At 47.9% G+C, this 24,473-nt stretch overlaps 1 protein-coding gene across 2 annotated transcripts in view; it reads left to right on the top strand.

Moving 5' to 3' along the window:
• The first annotated feature begins 10,226 nt into the window (after window positions 1–10,226).
• Window positions 10,227–24,473, top strand: part of EPAS1 (endothelial PAS domain protein 1) — an 85,380-nt gene continuing 71,133 nt past the window's right edge. Inside the window, exon 1 of one of the 2 annotated variants that reach the window (XM_043603307.1) lies at window positions 10,227–10,846. In XM_043603307.1, coding sequence (XP_043459242.1) covers window positions 10,821–10,846 — 26 coding nt within the window. In that variant the 5' untranslated portion in view covers window positions 10,227–10,820. The remainder of the gene's footprint in view (window positions 10,847–24,473) is intronic. The other variant, XM_043603306.1, reaches the window with a different exon arrangement.

Genomic DNA, 24,473 nt, shown 5'->3' on the forward strand with positions numbered 1-24,473 from the left:
CCTGTGTCTACCCGTCACACCTCCAGGGGCCTCCCCCATGCTGCTTACACATAAATATCCCCTGAACCGGACTGTGGGGAGAGCTTGATTTGCCTTTGAACCTACTTAACATCCCCAAGATGCTATGGCCTCTACAGCTACCTGTCTATACTTCCAGGGCTATGCATACAGACCAGAATCCCCTCAAATTTCAGGGCTGTACTAATTGGCTCCTTGCTTAGAGAGGTAGTACCCAGGAGATTCTAGAACCTACAGGAAGTTTGCTCTGATGTTAATGCCTATTGTGCAAAACTCTAGTATACACTGAGCATGAAAGTTTTTTTTAAAAAAAAAAAAGAGGGGGGGGGAGTTGCTGAACAAGAATGATAAATTGTTCTTATGAAAGCCTGGGAAAAGTTACCTGGTAACCTGAGTCAAGGGCTGCCCAGATCAAGGACATCCACACTCCTTTCCACATGTGCTCCCAGAGTTTGCAGAGAAATACTCAGTCCTATACAGTGGTATCATTACTGCCACAATGGCCACCTAATTATTGGGAGCAAATTCATGATGGGAAAACTGGAATGTCATGGCTAAAAGAAGAGGGTCACAGTCCCTTCCTCACCAGCATAGGTGTTGCTGTCATCCTCCAAACGTCCCAGGAGGCATGAATACAGGTGGTCTACGTGCTCTATAGAGCCAATAATAGCTGATGACCTAAGATGACAACAATAACTAACCCCCTGAAGGGTCTTTTGTGTTGCTTCTGTATGCCCTGCCCTTTGCTCTGAGGGGTGTAAAAGAGGATTTGGTCCCTACTCCCAGACCCAAATGCTGTTCTGCCACTTCTCTGACTAGCAAACTTCAGGTCTGCGCTTCAAGACCCAGCCAAAATGTCACCTTTCCTGCAGGCTTTTACTCTCATCCCCCAACCCCCACCAGACTGACAGAATCATTCTCTATTCTGAACTCCCAGAAAAACAAAAACAGGGGTGTAAACTTCTGCCATGTGCTGTTTTGTCTGTTTCCCAGTTTGTCCCCAACGGTACACTGTGAGTTTAGAGGGTAGGGCTGTGTCTCACTCATCCACCCAAGCTGAATTTCAACCACACTGATGAGTGTGAGCTGGGCACTCATTAAATGCTTAAGAATGGAAGGATGAACGAATAAAATTAATTAAACAAAATCGGACTTCTCGCGAAGGGGATGATGCCTCACGTGCAATGAGATTTGAGGAGAGAATTTGGAAAGGTGCATTTTTAAACGCTGTTGTTTTATTACTTTTAAAATGTGCTATCTATTCTTAACTGGTAAAGTTACTACGGAATTGCCTTTAGATCTTTCAAGTACTCTCCTAAGTATGATCCTAATTATTGAACCTTGGGTATATGAGCTTCACTTTGCTACGCAATGAACTCTGGGCTCTCTGACTTGGAGTCATCTACTTAGAGCTTTACCACTGGCATGTTTTTATGGCAGAAGGCATCTCTCTACCATAAATTCCTGTCTGATCAAGGTTGACTTTAATTTAGCCTAAAATAGAATAATTAGGAATGCTCATCTGCTCTAATTTAAAATTACCAAGATAAAGCATGCCCAGACCCATTGTCTAAAGGCTTTGACATGTCTATGCCTCCCCCTCCATCAGAGTAGATCATTGAGTACACTGGTCATAGCTGGGCTTGCAACCCCAGCATTCATGCACCTGAGTCTGCAATCCTCTGAAGCAGACCCAGAGAAAATCCTCAGAGTTTAAAATCTTAAGTATTTATAGGCACATTCTCGGCATTGCATCTCTGGTTTTCTTCAAAGGGCTAAGACAGAGGTATGCATTCAGAGAAAAATCAAACATTTCAATGAGGTTTGTGTGGGAACTTATTTCTGGGCTTGGCACCTGGGGAGGTAAAGGTGCATGTAGGTGCGTGAATGTACAGGTGCACTTGGGGCCATGTTAGTATGCACCCCTGGCGCTCTCCCCTCTAACATCAGTGCTGCAGAAGGACCCAGCTTTAGTTCCAAAGTGATGCAGATAGGAAAAGCCTTTACATAGCCATGGAAATCATAAAGGGGCAAACTTTTTCCTCATTCCCTGTATATTAATAAGTTTCAAAACCAACTCCTATAGTATCCAGACCCCCTAAATGTCATGTGACCATCCTTCTCAACTAAAAGTCTCAATTATATCTTGTTATCTCTGACCATTTCTTGAATCTGCAGGTGCTGTGCCGGGGAGACATGATAATGAGTTGCAGGGAAAGCCATTTGTGAGGTCGTGAGGCTTTTTCCCTCCATTTTCCCTTGTGTTTCTATTAGCTTAAATCTGAAATTTAAACCCAGAGAGAGTGGGCCAGACAACACTACGATCTGCTCGTAGTAGACAAGCTCCCTCACAGACCTTGCTGGGTGCTCTGTGGTCTGCCACAGGGATGGGTTCAGGCTGGCAGGAGAACGGCTCTAAATGAGATCAAGAGAAGGCAGGGTGAGAAGATGCTGGAAACCAGCTCCCGCCGAGTCAAACGTTAGTCAAGCACCTGCCTAAATAAGATGCCGAGAGTGGTTAATTTCCCATGTAGGAAATGGAAGCCCTAAAGACACAGCTTATGGCCTGACCCAAAGTAATCCACAGATGGTCTCACATCTCTGCCAGCTGAAGCTAATGGGGTAAAGACCTCCGCTTAATTGAATGATGCATAGCCAATTCAAACGTCAGAGCCCAAAGTATCTAAAGATCCAGCCCTCTCACTTTAAAGAAAAGGAAACTCAGGGCCAGAGGTAGAAAATTAGTTGTTCAAGTTATCTGCCTGTAGGTTCCTTGAGGAATGGAGCATGTCTCATTGATCTTGGTGTCACCAATGCCAAGCAGCGTACCTGGCATATAGTGAGCATTCAACAGGTGCTGATCAAGTAAATACCATATACAAATGAATGAGGGAAGGAATGAATGAATATATCAGCCAAGATTCTTAGCTGCAAGTAACAGAAATTGCCTCTAGCAATTTGAGAAGAAATGATTTATTAAGAAGGTTCTGGTTATCTCACAAAATCTCTGGGGTGGCGGTGGTAACTGAAGAGTCAGAGGTTGAGGCAACCAGGAATAACGTCCCAGACTGGAACCACGAGAGCACCATAGTTGCCACCGCAGGTGACTGTAGTTCACATGGCCAACCCCCCAACTCACGACTCTGAACGCTGATGTCAGAACTGCTGGCATCAAGATGGCGACCACTTTGCAAGGTGCCCACTTCCCCCAGATTCAACTAGATTTGAAACCTAGGGAGACGTGTCTGATTCAAAGAACCTGAGTCACATGTCCATGCCAAGGGTTCTAGGGGAGCTGAGATTAATCTAGCATTTTTACTATCTTTAGTGAAAGGCAGGCCTTACTAAATAAGGTGAGTAAGGAACTCCCCAGTCATGGAAAGGTGCTAAGGTTCGGAAGCTAAGGAGCTAAGAAGAAAGAAAATATGCATTACCACCAATAAATTAAGAAAATGTAGGTGCAAGATGTAAATACATTGTGCATTTAGCCAACTCTTGCCTCTATTTGCTCCATTTGGCTGACTCTTGCTGCAGGATGCCCCCTCCTTGCTCCTCGGTCTCCCCATTACTTATTTCTGGGAGTCCCTGGAGCTTTTTTTTTTTATAAGTTCTGCCTTTGCTGCCATTTTCCCCTGGCCTTCTACAACCCTTCCTGTGATTTCCATAGTTAAGGCCTTCTGCAAAATTAGGTCGGTACATTTACCACTGCCTCCCGGGCCCAATTTTTTTTCTGGGCCACCTCTTGAGCCTCTTCCAACGAGTCTCTAAGCATTACTGTGGCTTCTGACATCATCCACACGCACAGACCTGAAAGGGGTCTCAAGACCTCTGGAAGAGTTACATTAAACAAACAGGGTGTGTATGACACAATCAGAAGGCAACATTATTATTTTCTTCCATTAAACTTTTAAGTAGTCCATTTGATGGATTATTTTATTCCCACTTCAAATAAAATCTCAGGTCCCAAGACTTTTTAAATCACTCTTTAGTAGTAAAAATAGAAATTCCTTTGCTCATATTAAATAAATGTCCAAATCCAGTAGATAATGAAAATTCCAAGCTTCACCCCAACTTAAAGCTCTGTCCCCCCCAGCTCAGACTTCCTTGAACTTGGAAACCTGTGCAGGAGGCAAGATGCTATACATTGCTTACACCTTAGAATCTTGACTGATCCATTCATTTGCTCATTCATTTATACATTTGCATATTTGTTTGGTCAGCATTTACTGGGTGCCCGTTTTATGCCAGATGCCCTCTTAGGCACTGAGGATGCTAAGATATTTCCTTACCTAGCACCTCTACACCTAACCCCTCTACTAGCCTATATTGGCCCCTCTAGGCTAGGAGAGAGGGAAAACTAAGATAAGAAAGGTCTTCTTCTTCTTCCTCTTCTTCCTCCTCTTCTTCCCCCTCCCCTCCCCCTCTTCTCCTTCTCCTTCTCCTTCTTCTCCTCCTCTTCCTCCTCCTCCTCCTTCTCCTTTTTCTTCTTCTACTTCTTCCTTCTCTTTCTTCTTCCTTCTCCTTCTCCTCCTTCTCCTCCTCCTTCTCCTCCCACTTCTTCCTCTCCTCCCCCTTCCCCCTTTCCTCCCCCTTCTCCTTCTTCTTCTTCTTCTCCTTCTTCACTAGCATGAGTGTAATTTCTCTTTGGTTTTCTCTCGCCATTGCAGTTATTTGGCTCTTTGGTATCTCTGTGGATTCCTTGGATATTCCCCTTACAGTCTCCTCCAACTGCAACCCCCATGGCTCCGAAAGGACCCTCCACCAGCAGATCACTTCTGATCCTCCTCAGTTTCTGCCTCCAGTAGTGCCCCCCATCTTTTTCTGTTGAGACCTTCTTGAAGAAGTCCATGTGGCAAGGTCGTCTTAAAAATCCTCACTGGGTATTCCTCCTGTGGATTCCACATCTGATCTGTAAACATCATGCTCTGTATTAGAGCTCCAAATCCCCACTCAGATCCCTCTGCAGGAATGAAGGCCTTTCCTCCGCTGAGTGCTGTTGTCCAAAGCCACACCCCTTGACTGATCAACACAGAGATAGAAAGGCCTGGCCCCTTCACCCCACTTTGGGACTGTGAAGAGCCATTCCAGTTCCAGACCCCCTGAGGGTTTGGATGAGACTTTTGTTGAGGCTCCACTTCTCTCTGCCCAATCCCACTTCTGTCCCCCAAATGTGATCCCTCAGAGCATTCCCTGATCAACCTGCTGAACACTAATCTCCCCCTCCTGTTGGCTTCCAGGGAATCCAGCCTGCAAAATACACCATTGCCATGACTAGGTGAGAGGGAGTAAGTTCCAAACCCAGCCCTCCACCTGGCTGCAATAGCCACTTAAGCCAGCTCTCACCCGGGGCAGTGTCCTGTGTCCCTCAAGCTGCAGGGGACAGACATCAAGCTCTCATGTGGTCTCCAGTAAGCCCCAGTCACAGGACTTGGAGATAGTTGAAAAGCATTCCTTTGTCCATGGTGTAGGGAGGGGAAATTCCATGATGTTGACAACTCTACCCCAGAAATCGAACTCTTAGTCCTTGTCTCTATCAGTTCATGCATTCCCTTGAGATGGGCATTGACTAAAGCACACAAAACCATTTTCAAAAGCACTCTGTCCAGTTCTGTATTTCTGTATTTTGAAACTGAGCTAGAAAAAGTCCCATTTTAACACCCTATTACAGGACAAAGCCATACTATAGGAGTGGGGAGGGTGTCTCTGCCCCCCCACTCTGTGTCATTCTTAGTTACCAGACTTCAGGGCAGTGTTGCTTGGGGCCCAATGTCATCATCTTTATTGACAGCGGCACCTTCATTTCTGCTTGTGTCCTTTCCACTCTAAGGTGGGGCTGGCACATCCTTCCTATCGGCCATTCCTCTCACATGTGTGTGACTTTGCCACCCCAGAGCTCGCACCCACCAGCCAGGCAGACGGGCCAGTGTGGGCGAGGCGTCTCTGAGTCCTAGCAGTGAATATGGCTGGGACTCGAGGTTTACCTGCCTTCTTGTTCACTCTCTCCACCCTCCCACCCACCATCACCAGATTCTCACAACACCTATTGTTTAGAGTATATGATTTTGCTCTCAATTTTCATATTTAAAAAGTTTTAAGAATACATACCTATATATATGCATTTTAAAGTAGTCTGGGAGAGGAAGACTTCTTCACTATTTGTTGAGTGACAAAAGGATAAACACACAAGACCTTTCATGGGCAAAGACATTAATCTCTAAGTCACTGATCATCCAGATGGGAGGGGGGATGGGGAAACTGTTTCTTTTAAAACTGGATCCTTCTTAGTAAGCACTAAGAATTCAAGTAGAAAAAAAAAAAAGCTCTACTTTTTCTTCCTCCTTTTCCTCAATAAGAGTCACAGAACTCTTTTTGAAAGATGACAAATTCTGGATTTGTACGGTCAAAAGTCACATTTCACTGTAGATACAGCATACGTCTGTGTGAAATAGCCCATGGCTTTGGCCTGAAGCCAAACACAAGGGGTGTGGTTTTCTGGTCACGGAGTTCACTGATGAGGGGTATGAGGATAGATTTGTAAAGTCACAATTTAAGAGTTGGTTTTGTTTGGAGGACTAACAGGCAAATATGAGGGAAGGGGTGACTTCCCTTCCAACCAAATAAATGGCGAGACTAGGCCAGATGGGTGTTACGAGAGATGACATATGTGGCAGGGCCAGGGCTGGTACCACCCTGAGAGTAAATACCTCCTTAAATTTTGTACCCTGGCCCTGACATGTGACAATACATTGCAAGTTGTAAGTAAAGAAACAGCCCTGCCTTCCAAGATCTCTCCTGTTAGATCCCACTCATCCCAACCTAAATTCCAACCATATCCTGGATCATACTGTTACTTTAACAAGATTACTGAGGCCTTCTGTCTTCTACCTGCCCACTACCTCCCAGTGCCCGCTCTCTACTAAGTTTGTAAGTTAACTGTTTGTCTCGCATCTATCCCACCCTATCCTGTCCTATCCCTCTGTGCTCTACAGAGGACAGAGGAAGCTGGAGACCCAGTCTTGTCCCATATTAAAACAAGAGGGTGTTCTCCTGGGGTCACAGACTTTGTTGCCAAGAGGTCCAGGCTACAGCTGGGGGACAGGGAGGGAAATTTGCTGGGAGATGGGCAGCTGCTCCCATTTTAAGCAGTTTGGGAGTTTCTTTTAGTAATGCCCTCTGCTGCCCTCTGTGGCCAAAACATCAGTGTCTCTAGAGACACTCCTCTAAATCCTGGAATCCATCTCTCTCCGCCACTATCTCTTAAAGCTCTTCTCCTTTAGTGCTCCATGAGCATTAAAAAGTAAAATGGGACCCTCCAGCCACAAGCTGGTGTTGGGTTCACACTCTCAGCTCCTTCCTGCAAAGGTTGTTGAACTGAATCCTGGAAGAAATCTTAAAAGGTCATTGGGCTGCTCAGCTCTGCTCTAAGCAAGGCTGGGGCCAATCCTTCTGTATAGGGCTTTTGGTGAATCTCTCAGATTCAATCAGAGAGTCTGGATTCAATCCCAGACTCTTCAAAGTTACTCACTGGGATTTCCACGAAATCCATCCAGTTGTTTATCAGAGCTTGGGGACCTTTCACTTAGAGGGCAAAATCCCAATTAGAAAGATGGGCAGGCTGGCCGTGGGGAAGGAGCAATATTGATATGGTAGATGTGTTCTTAAGTGATCCTTTACCTTTCCTCTTTTTTTTTTTTTTAAACATCAAAAAATCTAATTTCATAAGCTCAGTACAACTGAAATGTTCTGTGTAGGTTGGAGGTGTTGTTCTGTGACTTGAGAGCACAGCCCAGGACTCAGGAGGTTTCTCCTTGCTCTGGCAGTGAACCACTTTGAGCACCTTGGAAGCTGCCAAAGCACCTGTTTCTTCTCCCACTCCTGCACCAAGTGAGATAAGTAAGCTAATTGTTGATTAAGGGAGCGCTGTGTCTTACCAATCTCCTTATTAAGGTTAATGTGTCCACTAGGACTGGGCGGCTGGAGAAGCCCAGTTTGAAATCACTCTATTTCTGAAAACCCACCACCTCCAAGAAATGGCCCCCTAAAGAGATTTACAATCTTTGTTTGAATCCCTTCACTGTCAGGCGTGATGTTTGATTTCAAAGTCTGTGTACACAGTGCTCAGTGGCTCTAGGAAAATGAGAAAATGTGCTTGGTTATCCGGTTCTCAGGTTTTCTCCTCTGCTTTCCAATGCCTTCCAGGCACCTGAAAAGTATTCCCACCCCTCCTGATATGCAAAACAAAACAAAAACTCTGTATTTTGGTGATAACACAAACCTATACAAAAAAAAGTTCCACTTATGATTATTTTTTCTTAATATTTATTTTTGTATTGTGGTAAAAAAGCATGGCATTAAATTTACCACCTTAACTATTTTTAAGTGTTCAGTTTAGTAGAGTTAAATATATCCACATTTTGTGCAACAGATTCTAGAATGTTTTCATCTTGCAAGAAGCAAAACTGTATACCCATTAATCACTAATTTGCCATCCCATCCCCCTCACACACAACCACCTTTCTACTGTGTTCCTATGAATTTGATTACTTCAGATACTTCATGTAAGTGGAATCATACGGAATTTTTTTGTGACTGGCCTTTCTCACTTTGCATAAAGTCCTAGAGTTTCATTATGCAGATTATTTAACATAAAATACGGCAAAGCTTATGGGGAAACATACAGCAAGGCTTTCGGTGCCCAGGCTACCAGTTCTGTGGGCCTTTCTCTTCTTTTCCACTCACACCTGTGAAGCCCACAGGCTTTTCTCAAGGCTTGGAAGACTGAGCCTCCCCTGTCCCCGATCCCTACCACCTGGATTAACCAAATGTAGGTAGACGATGGGGTGGGATTCTTGGGAGAGCAGAGTCCACCCAGTCACATAGAACATAGGTGCCTGGGCCAGCACCGATTGAAGGCAGCGTTTAAAAAAATTTTTTTTAATATTTATTTTTGAGAGACACAGAGCACCAGCGGGAGAGGGGCAGAGAGAGAAAGAGAGAGGGAGACACAGGCTCCCATGCGGGCTCAGGCTCTGAGCTGCCAGCACAGAGCCCTATGACCAGAGCAGAAATCCCATCCTTGACCGACTGAGCCACCCAGGTGTCCCAAAGTCAGCGTTTAAAGCACATCTGGAAAATCCCTGAGTTCTGACGGCCCGCTCCTTAGATCTCTGGTCTCCCCGCACTCGACACCTGAAGTTTTCATGTTCCTAGTGCTTCAATAAAACCTTGGAGACACACAGGGCAGGCCTGAGATCCTGTGATTTGAGGACACGCTGTCAACTCTTAATCCGAAAATTACACTGGGAAGCCAGACTGCCTTGGCCAATTCTGAAGTGGCGCAGGCCCACGCTGTGGTGGCCAGGTGTTGAGAGTAGGGTGCGGCAGGCAGGCCAGACAGCTCAAAGCGAGGACCCTCCTTTCCCGCATCCTTATCAAGGTCACAGGGTCCAACACAGCCCCGCAAGCAAACCGGTGTATCAGTCGGAACGGAAGAGCAGGTGAAGCCCTAGCTCTGCCTCACCGAACTGTTTCCCCCAGACCCAACAGCTGCAGGTGGTCTCCCCGCCTCTTCTTCCAGACGGCAAAGTCAGCTGCGTTCGGCCGAAAAAGTGCATCGCCTAGGCTCGGAGCGCGGCTGCTGGGCCCTCGAATTATCCCCATCGGGCTAGGGGACCAGGCAGCAGGGCGAGGGAAGCAGGAGCGCAGCACTTAGGAGCGGCTCTGCGAGGCCAGGCAGAGCGCGGGACCCTCTGAACTCGCGGTCCTGCCCTAGACCCAAAGGTATGGCGGAGGTGGAAGGACACCGGTGCAAAGGGGCGCTCCCGGTGCTCGCAGCACTCCCGGAGACCGACTTCTCGCTGCCGGTTAGCCCCACTTAAGCTGCGCCTGCCCGGTGCGGAGTCCCACCTTGCCACCCGCCACCCCGCGACCTCATAAACAACTTCTGGAACTGCGAAGGGAGGAGGCGGGGCGGGCGGGCCGCGGCGGGGCCGGGAGCGCGGGGGCAGGGGGCGGGCCGGGGTCAGGGCAGAGGCTGCGGCCGCGCCTCCCCATTGGCCGGGACGCAGTGGGCTGCCCGGGCGCGCGGCGCTGCGCGGGCGGGGTGGGCGGGGGCGGGGCCTGCCGGCGCACGCCCGCCCCCGCCCCCCCTGCGCCCGCGTCCGCGCCCCCAGCGCCCTCCCCCGCGCGGCCGTAGGAGTTTTTAAAGTGGGCGGGCGGCCGCTGCAGCCGGACATTCGAGAGCGGTCCGCGACACAGTCCTTGCACCCAACACAGCTCTAGCCTGAGGAGGCTGTACAATCCTCGGCAGTGTCCTGAGACTGTACGGTCATCTCCGCGTACGCGCCTGCCGGGCCCTGGACTCTTGCAACTCCCATCGTTGCAGCCACTTTTTCTTCTCTGTTTTCTTTTCTTTTCCTTTCTTTTTTTTTTTTTCTTTTTTTTTTTTTTTTTTTTTGAAAACCCAGAAAAGTGACTCTTCTTCGTGGGAAAAAGGAACTTCGGTCCCGCTCTCTCTGCCCTCTTTTTGGATTTGACAGCCTCCTCCCACTCCTTTTCCCGACCCCGCCTCCCTGTGCAGGTTCCTCCCAGTCACCTTTCTCCACCCTCCTCCCCCGCACCTACCCAGCCTCCCGCAAACTTCCACCTGACCGTGCGGGGCGCCCGGGACCTGTGAGCACCTGGGACCTTTAACACCGGCCCCGGCCGCGAGGAGTTGGCGAGGGCCACAGCGAAGGCGGCGCCTGGAATCCCCACCGGCCACGGAGCCCAGGTGTCCGGCGTCTCAGAGCACCACGGCGACAATGACAACTGACAAGGAGAAGAAAAGGTAAGCAGGCGTCCGAGCCGGCGAGGGACCTGGTTGGAGCGGGATGGCCAGGCTGCGCGGGGTCGGCACGACCAAGAGCGGCTAGGAGAGAAGTGAGGAGAGGTCTTTGAGGCCCGAGGATCGGTTTGGAGGGGTTTGAGAGGGAGAGCAGGTGCCCGGTCCCTGGACGCGGACTCAGGGCTGCGGCTTCGCAGGGGAGGGTTCTGTGATCCGAAGGAATCACGAATCTGAGCGCGCGACGAAGCCAGGAGGCCCAGGGAGATGGCCCTGGAGGTCGGAGGGGCTCTGGGGCGCAGAACCTTCCCAGATCGCTGCCGCTCCAGCCCCCGCACCGAACTCATGTGGCCAGCATGTTGAAATGTTTCTGGGTTGACTCGACTTAAGTCAACTTTCGATCTTCTCAGGTCTTGCATGTGGGGCACCATCCACTCGTCTTCTTTTCCTTCGGACCCCTCGGGTTCTTGCAAGTGAGCTATTTTTGTACTGCGCCCCAAACTAGCCAGGGGCCGGAAGCGGAGCGCGGCTCTGGGACGCGCCCCCGCGGAAGGGCCAGTACGCAGCAAAGGTCCCCCCCAACTCTGGGTTTACAGACCTTATTGAAGCCTGGAGTAAACGCCCTTACTGGTCCCGCACCTTGACTCCGGAGGGGAGTGGGTGGTGGGCCAGGTTGCTTCGCGGGGGGCAGGTGTGTTGGTGTGCGAGGAGGGAATGGCGACACCGGGTGACCCCGGCAGGTCCTGGTGTCTCTCCCTCAAGAGGACAGAGAAGGGCAGCCACGATCTGCGCGTCTGCCCTCGTTAGCTTCTCGGCTCTGGGTGAGAGGCAACTCCGGCCAACTCTCACTGCTTTCCCGCCCCCTCCCAGCCGCTCCCCGCCCGGCCCTCTCCGGGCGGGGGTGGGAGCGCGCGGCGCGGCCGCACGGCGCGGGCACGGCCTCGCCTCCAGCAATGGAACGAGGCCGGCCGCCTAGACCCCAACTGCTCAGGGTCTCCTCCTCTGGGGCTGCCCGGTGGGCTGGCGCTTTCAGCCCTGCCCTCGGCGGCGGCTTGGCGGGGCTGGGTTTCGGGGAACCGAAAAGAACTTGTGGCCAGAGCCGGGTCAGATAAGCTGCAGGGCTGCGGGGCGGTGGTGCGGAGATGGGGGAACGGAGCCGCAAAGGGAGGGGGTGACTGACCCCGAACCGAGGCCCGGGAGAGCTCAGTTCCGGGATTGATTTGCTCTTGTTCTGACTTCCACTGTGGGACCTGCGCCAGAAACAGTGCATCTTTCGGTCAAGCGGCGGTTCCCACCTCGGGGCACCGATAAGGATTTGATAACCGGGAGCGAATCGCGCGCGTTTTGGCAGGGCGCCCGGGCCGGCGCTCCCGGATCGCCGGGGGAGGGGACTGAGCCTGGCTCCCCCTCCCGCGTCACTGTGGCGCCCCCCCGGCCTGCCACGGGTGAGGGAGCGTGGGCCCGGCCGCGCTGGGTCCCTAGGGCCTCGCAGCTCCTCTGGGGTCCTGTGTCTTTTGACGGCGGCAAAGCAAGAGACCTTAAGATCTCTTAAGACGTATTTTGTAAAACCAACATAGCCAGCATCGTCATGATGCCAATGCTAATGACTGAACAACCAAAAAACGAGGTTGTAGTCCGCTCTTATGAGCGCGCTCTGGGCTCCGGAGCCGGCGAGGGAACTTATGGTAGGTACATTTTACAACTGTGATGCCTATCGGGGAAGGTCGCAATCGCGGAGGTGGGGCCTGATGGTAATCTTGACAGATGTGTGAAGTGTCAGTTTCTCCCCGCGGCTCAGCGCCTGGGTCCTTGTGTTATGTATTTTAATAATTGCAAGAAACTTGGGAGTAGGGGAAATAATTACTTCGATAAGCCTGGCCGTATTACCTCCTTGGTTAGAGATGGAGAGAGCTGGAATAGGAGAAGGAAAGAAAGTGGATAAACAGACTCCAATTAACTCTCCTGAACGGCGGCCGGTGTGAGAACTGCTGTGGGGATCGCGTGTGAAGTCGCCTTGAAGGCCCCCTTGGGGCTGAGGAGCAGAGCTGGTGACCGAGCCCAGTGTGTCTGCCCTCTGTGGCTTGCTTTTTGATTTTTGCGTCCCAGACTGGCAGCATACACAGCATGCCGCTCACCTTCCAGAGCCCCACGAGGGCTTGTCCAATTCCTGTTGGGTTGTTTTGAGATATATTTACTTGTCCTGCCCGGCTCTGTTTGTTCGCTGCAGGCTCCTTGCGGGACCAAGGTGTAATTAAAGCATGTGAACCAATACATTCAAAGATACTGTCTTAGTTACTGTGTTAGTTACATCTAAGTGTCTGTTCTTAGCTTTCCATACGTGCCTCACAAGTGATGCCTGCCTAGGGGGCTCTCATGATGATTCTGCACATGGGTTCTTAAGATTTTGTAATCTTCTGGTTCAACAGAACCATTTCTTACCCCAAATTCAAGAGGCACAGAACTTTTGCAATGTTCCTTCTAACAACAGCCCTTCAAGAAGTGGGCGGGATTATTTTGTTCCAAAAACGTTTATGCCTCCATGGATATGTTAATGTTTAATAGTAAAGAGTTTGCTTTCTAAAGGTTGGCTGGCTGGCCTCCAGAATGGGTATCAAAGTGCGCTTTTTGGGTGGTAGTGGGCATTCCCATTGATTTCAGAGGTCAGAAGCCGAAGTTTGGTAAGGGTACTGCACTCCCCTTTCTGTATCAGTCTATTTTGAGCAAGTGGAGGTCTCATTAGTTAAGGTTCCTGATTCTCTGAAGAGCTAGAAAGTGTCTCACCTCCTGATAAAACCATTCCTGAGTCCCTTCCCTGGTAAAGAAGAGTTTGGAAATCCTTAGCGATGTGGGGATTTGGAGAGTGGTTCAGATAAATGTAAATGAGATCTTTGGATAATCAGGGAGCAAAGTCTCCCCCAAAGCCAGACCCAGCTCAGAGCACCTTTCTGGAATGCATAGGTCACTTAGTGCAGGGCCAGTAGTGGAACAGAGTTGGAGACATCTGGACCAGAAGTTTTCAAACTACCTCCCCATCCCCCTGCCGGCCGGAGTTAGTTGTTCCTCTGCTAAAATAAACGCAAAGCCCATCTTTTCCCAATTCTGATGGGGATATTATTGCTAGGCACTTTTTCTCAATTTAAGTATATTTCCTATAAATCTTTCTTTATCATTTGATTATCTCTGTCCACTGCATGACCATGCAGAGATGATATGGAGTTGGTTTGACACATTAGGTTCAGGCATTTAAAATTTAATTCATACAGCTTTCACAAAGTTCAAAAAGAATGCTGTGGCTCAGGTTTTTTTCAGTGTCGCTGAAGAGGGGCTTAACGATCATTTTATGAGGGGTCATGGAAATCATCTAGTACTGAGGCCCAGAGAGGTTAAGTGACTTTTCCAGTCACAAGGAAAGTTAGTGCTGGTAAGAATCAGAACCCTGGTTCATTACTTTCATTAATGATGTATTTTCCTATTGTTGACCAAATAGTATCCCCTGCCCTGAAATGCCTCTAAACAGTGAGGATGATTTCCAAGGGATTACAGTGCCCTCTCCCCCACCCCCGCCAAATCACTGAACCTTGTAGAAAGGAGATTTGTTCTTCTAGATAATTATAAGAGACTCCAAGCTGCAGCAGGAGCAGTTCTGTTTGCTTTTTGCAAAATAGGAAGCCTGGTTCCATTGTCTATAAACTTGAGGAAGTATGAATTCAGTTGTTTTAGTGCTCTCCCTTTATTTCACTTAGAAGAAAATTTACTTATATGTGGACCTCATTAAACAAAACCAGTGCAAGGACTGTTCCACAGTAGGGCAGATTGCATTGTGAAGTAGTGAGCCCTCTGTCAGGAGACACATTCAAGCAGTTACTAGATTGATTCCTGTATGGAGTTGGTAGTACTAAAGTGTTTAATTCACTTGGAATGTAAATCAGTCAGTCTGTGTATACACATGTGTGTGTGTGCACACGTGTGTGCCTGTGTAGGGTGATCCTCAACTTTGTAGGAATTTATTCTATAAAATGTTTACAGAAAGAAGGAACCAATTAGATAATGCTTAGTGCTCCAGGATTTTAGCTCCATACATTTGAAAATACTTGCCATCATTACTTGTCTCAAGATTTAGGCTTTTTCACTTTTTAAGAAACCTATCCAGTCCTATTTGCTTTTATTGGCTTTTCCCCAGTTCTGTCTCCTACCAACATGACTTTTCCTTTTCATTTTAGCCTAATGAATCTTCCCTTTTGCTTTCAGTACTGCCCATCACTGATAGTTCATCACCGATAGTTCACCTGGTCGCATGTTTGACAATATTGTGAAGTTACCAATGTTGGCTCACCAGAGCCCTCCCTGCCCCCCCGCCACCCTCCCCCCCCCCACCCCGGACCATGATGTCATCTCTCCTGATGGAAACCGGCTCTGCTGTTCACACCATGATGTAAATCCCTAAGACAACAAACGAGTGTTGGACACCTGTACCTGGAGAAAATGCTAAACAGGAGACTAAGAAATAGGGGATATGGTCCTTCAAGTTGTTTAGCTTGATTGGTGGGGGGAGGAGGACACATAAGGAGGTTTACCTAAAAATATAGTTAGGTAGCAGCTTACATGTAACTTTTTGCTTGAGATCAAATCTTTTGGAAGCTAAAGAAAAGAAGCTCATAACCATACACATAAGCACACAGTTATTGAAAGGCATTGTGTGGGTTTGTGGGTGGGAGAGTTGGTTCATAGTTTTTCCTGGAATCGTACAGGCAGACGCTGATCACCAGCATGGCGACTGACTCTGATAGGGTCAAACGGGGGTAGTCCATGTTGGGGGTAATGAGAGTAAAGAGAAAATGGAGGATTCAGGAGTATTTCCTGTTGTATACTTCCATACTATGGACAGAAAGGCCCCTAAGATGTGTGTTTGCTGTTCTTAAGAACTTTGGGGTGAGGGGCATGGGAAGGGGTCTCTAGCAGGGCCCTGGGAGTGATGGGGATAGAGGTTGTGGTCCCTCTCCCTCTGAGGATAACAGTGTAGACAGCTGTGACTTCAAGAAGGCCAAGAAGACAGAGGGAGCTTCTTTTTTTTTTTTTTTTTAATGTTTATTTCTGAGAGACAGAGACACAGAGGGCAAGTGGGGGAGGAACAGAGAGAGGGAGACACAGAATCCAAAGCAGGCTCCAGGCTCTGAGCTGTCAGCACAGAGCCCGATGTGGGGCTCGAACCCACAAACCGAGAGATCATGACCTGAGCTGAAGTCAGACTCCTAACCGACTGAGCCACCCAGGTGCTCCTTGAGAGAGAGGGAACTTCTTAACATGGGCTTTGTGAGTAGGCTTCAGGGGATGGTCTATGAGCTTCTGAAATTGGGTGCAAGATACTATGTATATATGCCTTCCCCCCCCCCCCCCCCGCCCCAGGATGAAAAGTCTGTTCAGCTCTCAATAGCCTTTAAAAGGTTCTAGGATCTGAAAAAGGCAAGCCCTTGTTCTTCAGTGTCTGATTCGGTGACTGCCTTCCATTTCAGGATCTTTCTGTTCAGGTCCCAGACAGTTCCTACATTTACTGCCAGTATTTCTCCCCGGTTGCAAATAGGAGAGGGCTTTGGTATGTGTAATCTAGTAGAGATTTTGTGGTGCACCTTAACCTTACCTGTACCTGGCTGTCCTGTGTATCCAGCTACATGTCTGCTTTTGGTGATGGAAGGAAGGGGAGCTGAGTGTGCGGCACAGGGTTAGCTCTGGTGTGATTCATTTTCTTAATGCTTCTTAAAACACCCGTGAAAATGTGTCCTCACATTTTCCATCATCCTCAAACAGTTATTTGGAGGTCCTTTTATGTAGTAAGAATGTGTGTCCTTAATAGAAATCATATATGCAGTAGAACAAAACCATAAAACCTGAACATTTTAGTCTTATTAGGGCAGGCTCTGTTCTCAGAACTTTACGTGGATTAACTCTTTTAATCCTCCGAACAACCCCGTTAAATAAGCCCTGTTATTATCCCCATTTCACCGATGGGAAAGCTGAAGTGTAGGAAGGTGACTGCCAGAGGTCACATGGGTGGGAGTGGGATTTGAACTGGGCAGATAATCTCCAGAGTCTATATTCTGAACTGGGGCTCCATTCCCCCTTACCTTTTCGAAGCTGTCTAATACCATGCCTGATACGTGGTAAGTACTCTCTAGATGATAACTGCTTTTGCTGCTGTATTTATAGTTATTACAATTACTTTTTTGTGACTCATCGCTGGATTGAACCTCATACACAGACAGGGATTGAAGATCTGAAGGGTAGACGTGGAAGTCCTGGAAATTCTTACTTTTCGTGCGTTTTCCTCAGCTCTGATAGGAGGTGGTTCTCTACTGCCCCCAACGAGTTCAAAGCTTTCCACCTCCCACCCTTAACTGGTGGCAAGACTTCAATAATTACTTTAGCCTTCAGACCCCATTGTGCAGAAGAACCTGTTAGAAGTTTTCCTCTGTGGCTTCTGAAGAACCATCTCCAAATCAAGATGCACAAGACTTCCTCTGGCTCTTTTGATCTTTTGAAACTGCGAGGACAGGAAGGAAAGAATGGATGGGGGGAATAAAGAATAGCTATGACCGTTGCAATAATAATACATTGCGTTTTTCTAGAGCCCTTTCTCTGAGGAGCCCTGAGCTTTTTCGCAGCCGTCACATCATTGGCTTCTGTACTGTGGGCCTAGACGGGTTTCTTGAGTTTTCGTCATGCTGTAAACTATAAGTGCACCAACACATACCATCACACAGAGAGAAGCAAATCCTACTGGCAGTTGCACATCACCGTGTGTGTGGTAGGTCATGCATGGGTGTGTGCTACTCACAGCATCTATGATTTTCAAGCAGAGTCTGGGTGTAATTTGTTGCCAGTTGTCTGGTATTGAAAGCCACAGACTGGTCTGCAAGTATGGAGTCAGGAAGAGCGGTGGGGCCCTTTGAGATCTCCGGAGCCAAGGAGGCAGGTGCGGAATGGGTCAGAACGTCATCTATTTCTAGGTGGCCTTTTTCTTTTTTTCTAGTTTCTCTAGAAATACTGGTTTGTTTGACTGCCTTGGGCCCTTCCCAGGGGCCACTTGTACATCAGCAACACTGATTACGTGGCATGGCCACCAGAGGCTTCACGTGTTCCCAGGAGGCACACATTTCCCCCTTAATTTGGGAAAATTCTTCAGTTTTAAAGTTACAAGTAACCTCTGTGCAAGATAATGACTCCGATAAGCAGTTTCTTGTCTCACGTGGGAAGGTATTTCAGAAAGGGTGGTTCATGAGTAAGGAAAAGGACCCCGTTAAAAATGTGTATCGATCTGCCACACACCCATCGGGCATTTTCCCAATTCTACAAAGCCGTGAAATGGATTGTTAGAACTCTCTTCTTATATTCCTCTGGTGACTTCCCCTTTCCATGGCACCCTCCGATTAAAAAAAAAAAAAAAAAGTCAAACCTGAGAGGTTCTAGGAATCTTGGCAGATTAGTGATTTTATTGGGTTAGGCTGTGTAAGAAAACACATGAGTGGGAAAATGACTCCACTGTGCTATACTCATGCTGCTGCTACTGGAGGGTAGTCCCCATCCCCAGGTTCGCTTCCTGCAACTGCTGGGGGTGCAGCCAATATCATAGTTTCCGTAGGAGCTTGTCAACTCTGTGACAACTTTAGTTGACTCTCTCGGTCTTATTTTCAGTCTGAGGCTCCTTTCTCTTGTGGAGAGTCAGTGGTTTGCTATGCATAAGAGATCCATGGGTTCTATCTGAGACTGTTCAGAAGCATTTTATAAATCCTTTAAATAAAGTATGTCAGTTAAAGTATATGGTTATTTTTGGTGGTAATCATTTAAGTCACTGTGCTGTATTGTCTAGCCACGCAGTACTCTTTCTCTGTGTCTTGATGCTGTATTAACAAATACCGTATTTTACTTGTGATACAAAATTTTCAAAAAAAATTTTTTTTCATATTGTAACCACGTTGTGTATTGGTCCTGACTGCCCCTGGGTTGGGGGCAAAGGGAAGGAAGGGCAAAACATTATCCTAACTTTGTACTTGGGAAATTGAGCTGCTAACAGGAGCAAACCACGCTGTCTGCAGTGAAATCTACCACTGGGTCCAGGTGCCCTTGGTGAGGCTAGACCCCTAAGGCTCCTGCTATAAGGTAATAAAGAGTCAAGAGCACAGGGGCGCCTGGGTGGCGCAGTCGGTTAAGCGTCCGACTTCAGCCAGGTCACGATCTCGCAGGTCTGTGAGTTCGAGCCCCGCGTCAGGCTCTGGGCTGATGGCTCAGAGCCTGGAGCCTGTTTCCGATTCTGTGTCTCCCTCTCTCTCTGCCCCTTGCCTGTTCATGCTCTGTCTCTCTCTGTCCCAAAAATAAATAAACGTTGAAAAAAAAAAATAAAAAAAAAAAAAAAAAGAGTCAAGAGCACAAAAGGGGTGACTCAAATTTAAGTGGTAACTGTTCTCATTACTAATGAGTAATTATAGCAAATATTTACAGGCCTCCTTCCTACCTTTACGACTTCCTGTTGCTGAAGCACTTTGGAGTATTGAGAAAGATTGTCCTGAAAAAATACGTCATACACAGTTGCAGGAAAGAGTGGCTTTAAGCACACACAAAAAAATCGGTTGCTTGGCTCTGTTCACGGATTCCACATGGAAACAACAAAATTATGCTCATGAGGGGCTGTTTGAGGATCTATTCCTAGGAACTTTAAAACAAATTTTAAAAAATCAATTCTGGATGATCAAATATATGGGGAAATGGGACACCAGATGTTTTTGCGGATTATTCTAGAAATAAAACGACTTTGCAAAGAAAAATTTTTGAGTTCAAGCACAGGTCATTCGGTAAATACTATTTTATGAACGTGATCTCTACAATATTTTTCTGAATGAAAACAGTCGTGCATAATGGAGTAAATCAGGATTTATAAAATATGCCATGTGGGGATTTCAGGGAGCAAGAAGAATATCATCCACCTAATAAAGATTCCGGAGTAAATCCTGATAATGCTCGTTTCCTACACACTTGGTTTAAAGAGCACTTCACTGCAATTTTTCTCTTCAGTGTCTGTAAACCACTGTACCCTTGTATTTCTCTCCCATGTTTCCAAGAGTCCTCAGATCCTATTTTAGAATGGCAGCTTTCACTCCAGCACTGGCTAAGGTTGATGAAGCTAATTTTGGTGCCCAGGGTAAAGGGAGAGAGAAGTCCTCTGCAGAGCCAAAAGGGCTTTCTGGTGCCTCGGTTTGGAGCAGCATGGTGTTGCCAGACACACCACATTTCACCTTTAGAACCTTTATTTGTGTGCTTGCACAACAAATGTTTACCCAGATATTAAGATAAGAAAAGTATGAAGGTCACATTTTGCCAGGGACAGGCGCTTCTATAAATGTAACCATATCACTGTGCGGCAGGAGTCTGTCTTTTATTCTAAACCAGGGACTTAGGGGAATTAATGGTGGGTGGGGCATGGGAACCAGGCCCTTCTTGGTTTTTTGGCTTCCTTGCCTGTACTCAGCATGTCCTGGCTCAGCTGATGTGCCCCTCCCATTAGGCGAGGCCCTTTGGGGTGGTCAAGAAGTCAGGAAATTGTAGTCCACTGTTGGGCCCCACTCTCTGGCGTCTTATGGTGTTCCATGGAAGTTGGTGCCCCATGCATTTACCTGCTATCTGACTGGCTGGGAAGCAGCCTGGCTACTAAAATAGCTTTCCTAGCCTCCCATCAGAGGTTTGCATGGTGCTGATACTGCCCCTGTTTCAGGCAGGGTTGTCACGTCCTCAGAGCACAGAGAGTCTTCAGGGTGGGAAAAGGGTTTCTTTTGTCGAGGATTGGACTGTTTCTCCTAAAGATCTCGAAGGATTAGCTTGCGTAGAGTCTGAAAGAAGACCTGGATCCTTGGCCTAATTTCCTTCCCAAGGGCAGCCTACACGGCAGTGGAAGGGACCCCATCCCAGCTCTCTCCCCCCAACCACCATCCATCACCCAACATGCCTTCTGAGCTCCAGCTATGCAGACCTCCACCTCCCCGTGCCCTAGTGACTTGTTTACCTCATGTCACAGGCTCCTTCCCACCTGGATTCCCTCACCCTAGTACTGCTATCTTGGATGCTCTTTCTTTTTTTTTTTAATTTTTTTTTCAACGTTTATTTATTTTTGGGACAGAGGGAGACAGAGCATGAACGGGGGAGGGGCAGAGAGAGAGGGAGACACAGAATCGGAAACAGGCTCCAGGCTCTGAGCCATCAGCCCAGAGCCTGACGTGGGGCTCGAACTCACGGACTGCGAGATCGTGACCTGGCTGAAGTCGGATGCTTAACCGACTGCGCCACCCAGGCGCCCCTTGGATGCTCTTTCTACTCAAATATCCACCACTTTCCTAGTGCAAGCCCAAGTTCTCCGGCTCCAGCAAAGCCTGCTGTAGTAATTCCCATGCTTGTACCGCACCCCCCTCCACCGCACTGTAGCTCTTCCTTATGTTTACTAAAGAGGCTGCCTGATTCTGTTTCCTTGTTATCTAATGACATTTCATGTGTTCTCGTCTTTCCAGCTAGATTGTGTGTTGCTTAAGGGCCAGGGTGTCTAAATTTTCTGCTGTGTTCTGTAATATTTTCCATATTTTGAGTCCCTAAAATCACACTTAACTTTCAAAAATCATAGAATTGCTTGGTTGTTGGCCCTTGGGTCACTTGGAAAGCCCTCCGCTTGGGCCCTCCTTTTCTCAGTCATGTAGATTTGAGCCCTGGACTCATTTTCCTTTAAAAAGAACGAAAAAGGAAAAGAAAAACTTGGGGGAACCATTTGCAGGTCTTGTTTTATGGGGGAACCATATGCAGGACTGCAAGATTTTACATCAAATGCAAACCTCAGGCTAGAACTATGTCAACACTTCACTTCAGGAGCACCCAATACACCAAGGCAAGTGCGAGCCAAACGATAAAGTACTCCAGTTTAGTGTCAGTGTTTAAAAGGCCAGATGGGAAAGTGTGTGCAGAAGGGAACACAACTCTCAGTTCAGAAGAATCACCTCCCCTGAGGTACCTTCCCCGATCAGCAGCACATTGGTTACCCCTGTATTTATATGGTTTTCCGTCTGTGTTTTATTTGTATGAGGCTTTCACACCTTGCTTTTGAGTGTGCGTGTGCATGTGTGTGTCTGTCTCTGAAAACATGTAGGTGGTAAGGCCTTCATGAGCAGGGACCAATCATCTTTTTCTTTCTTTCTTTTTTTTTTTTTTTTTTTTTTTTTTTTTTTTTTTTTTTTTTTTGCATTACACTTGTGGTTTTACTCAGGTTTGATTTTTAAAAATGTGGTGGGGAGAGAGCCCTTAGGAAAGGGTGAAGCTAATGGAGGCAGGGCCCTCCAAGGTGCCTGAGGAGGAGGCAGGTCCCCTCCCCTCTGTCCTCTTCCTTCCCCAACTAAAGGGATTTGGGGAGGGATCTGGTGCCCAGTCTGTGGGGTGGTGCTTGGGATAAAGGGCCATGGGGAGCAAGGGGCAGTCACCTTTCTCTTTCTTCCCATAGCACCCAGAACAGAGGCCCACATTTGGGTGCCCAGTAGTTCTTTGTAGACTCAGTAATTCTGTGACCGGAATTTTGGGTACTTAGTTACAGAGGGTTGGAGACACAGGGAGAAACCTTTGCTCAGATCAACGTTCGCATTCTCCTTGGTCACCCACCATGCATGTGGTGAGGTCTGTGTGTAAACATTTATGGTCACCTACCACATTCAGGTGGCATGCCATGCAGTGAGGTCCATTAGATGGACCTGCACTCAGGGGAATTACAGTCTAGGGTTGGTGTTAAAGAATCCCTAAAATTGTTTGTCTAAAACGTTGCAAGATGGTTATGTTGATGGGAACCCTAGGCCCCTTTTTAAGATTTACAATCTTGTTTGGTAGTTGAAACTAGCTCAGATAAAAGACTGACCGAACAGTGGAATATTGGTAGTAATTAAATGAGTGTGAATAAGGGTAAATAGGTCTTGTGTGTTGCGAATAGTTACGAAGGGAGATGGTTAGCATTTATTAGAGGGCCATTTAACAGAGGAGCCTTAAGATCTGGGTCTTGAACATTGGGTAGAACTTGGGTAGGCATATGGGTATGGGACATTCCAGCTGGAGCGAACAGCTTAAGTTAAGTGAGGAGGCAGGAATAAACAAGGTGTGCATGTCAGGGCTGGTGAGCTGGCTCCTTGCACAGCTGAATCCAGAGCACTGTTAACGGACAGGAGGTGAGGACCAGGCCTGGGCCGGTATAGAGAAGTTTGGGAACAGTCCGTCCTGAGTTATCTTGTGATAGAATCGTTGGACTGCCTTGGGGCCACAGGAGCAGCCCACGTCTCTCTTGAGAATTAGTGGGACATGAGAGAGCTGCTCAGGGCACCTCTTTTATCTTCCAACCAGGAACCTGGCTCTCGTGTGAACACGGCAGGATGGCTGGATGAGGCTGTGGTTGTTCTCCATAGGAATGACTTCCAAGACTGAAAAGTCCCCCCATATTGCTTAGGAAGTCGGTCATTTGCCAGTGTATCCAAATCACACTGGAACATATATATATAAATATATATAGGACTATACCATCACTCAGGGGCATAAATACCTCCCGTTGTACAAAACGGGAGCTGAAAGGGGTCAGCTTACCATATGCTACAATAGTTTCCTTCAGGCTCTGAGGGAGGGTGCAATGACCCTTACCCTGTGTTCTCGTTTTTGGTGGTAAAGTCTTTGTCCCCTTCAATTTGATCAAGTCTCTTACTCTGTCCCTTCTTGCTCTTTCTCATTCCAGATTCTAGGGCTTTGAGTCTGATTATTGTAAAGTCCCTTCAACACACCACTACTTATAGGAAGAGAGACCACCAAATCCAAGTCAGACCAGCCCTCTTGCCAGTCTCTACCCATTAATAGCATTTCTTGTGCAGAGAACTGCAGCCAAGCAGTTCCTTGACCTTTGCCTTTCCTGTTGTGTGCCTACACCACTCCCTAAAGCCTGAGCTCTGATGTTCTTGGGCAGATGCTGCCAGAAGAGAAAGAAAAGGCATTATCTTTCTGGAGTCACCTGGTGGGTAGGGTGGGTGAAATTTTTGCGCTCCCCCAGCAGGTGTAACCTTTCCCCTGGAGGTATTTAGAAGCACTAGAGGTCATGGTTGGACACTTGTGAGCAGAGCTTTGACCAGAGATCCCGAATCACTGGAGAGGATCCCACACCAAGGACCAGCAGAGTCACCTCAGCGCATGCTGTCCAATGGCACCTTGAGGGAGCCTGTAGCTCCTGAATGCTCTTGGCTTGGGATTTAATCTCATCATGACAACCACATGTCTTCATCTCTTATTCCTTTTCTATCCCTTCAGTAATCAATAAATGGTTGTCAAACTGGGAAACTGCTACCCAGCGCTGGCATAATAGCTTTATTCAGTGGTGTGCTCAGTAATCATGTCCATACCTACTCTGTGCAGGCTGCTGAACCTTGGGCCTGAACCCAGGGAAGGGCCTCTGGAGGCAGGTGGAAGGAGGCTTCCTCATCTGGGACTGTAGGTGACAGACAGCTGCAGAGCCCTGTGCAGCCCAGACATAGGGTTGTCTGGGGCCATGGGCAGTCCCCAGGAAGTTGCCTTTGGGGCATCCTAAGAACCCCCATTG

This window comes from Prionailurus bengalensis, chromosome A3 (assembly GCF_016509475.1).
Source record: "Prionailurus bengalensis isolate Pbe53 chromosome A3, Fcat_Pben_1.1_paternal_pri, whole genome shotgun sequence".
NCBI classification, from domain to species: domain Eukaryota; kingdom Metazoa; phylum Chordata; class Mammalia; order Carnivora; family Felidae; genus Prionailurus; species Prionailurus bengalensis.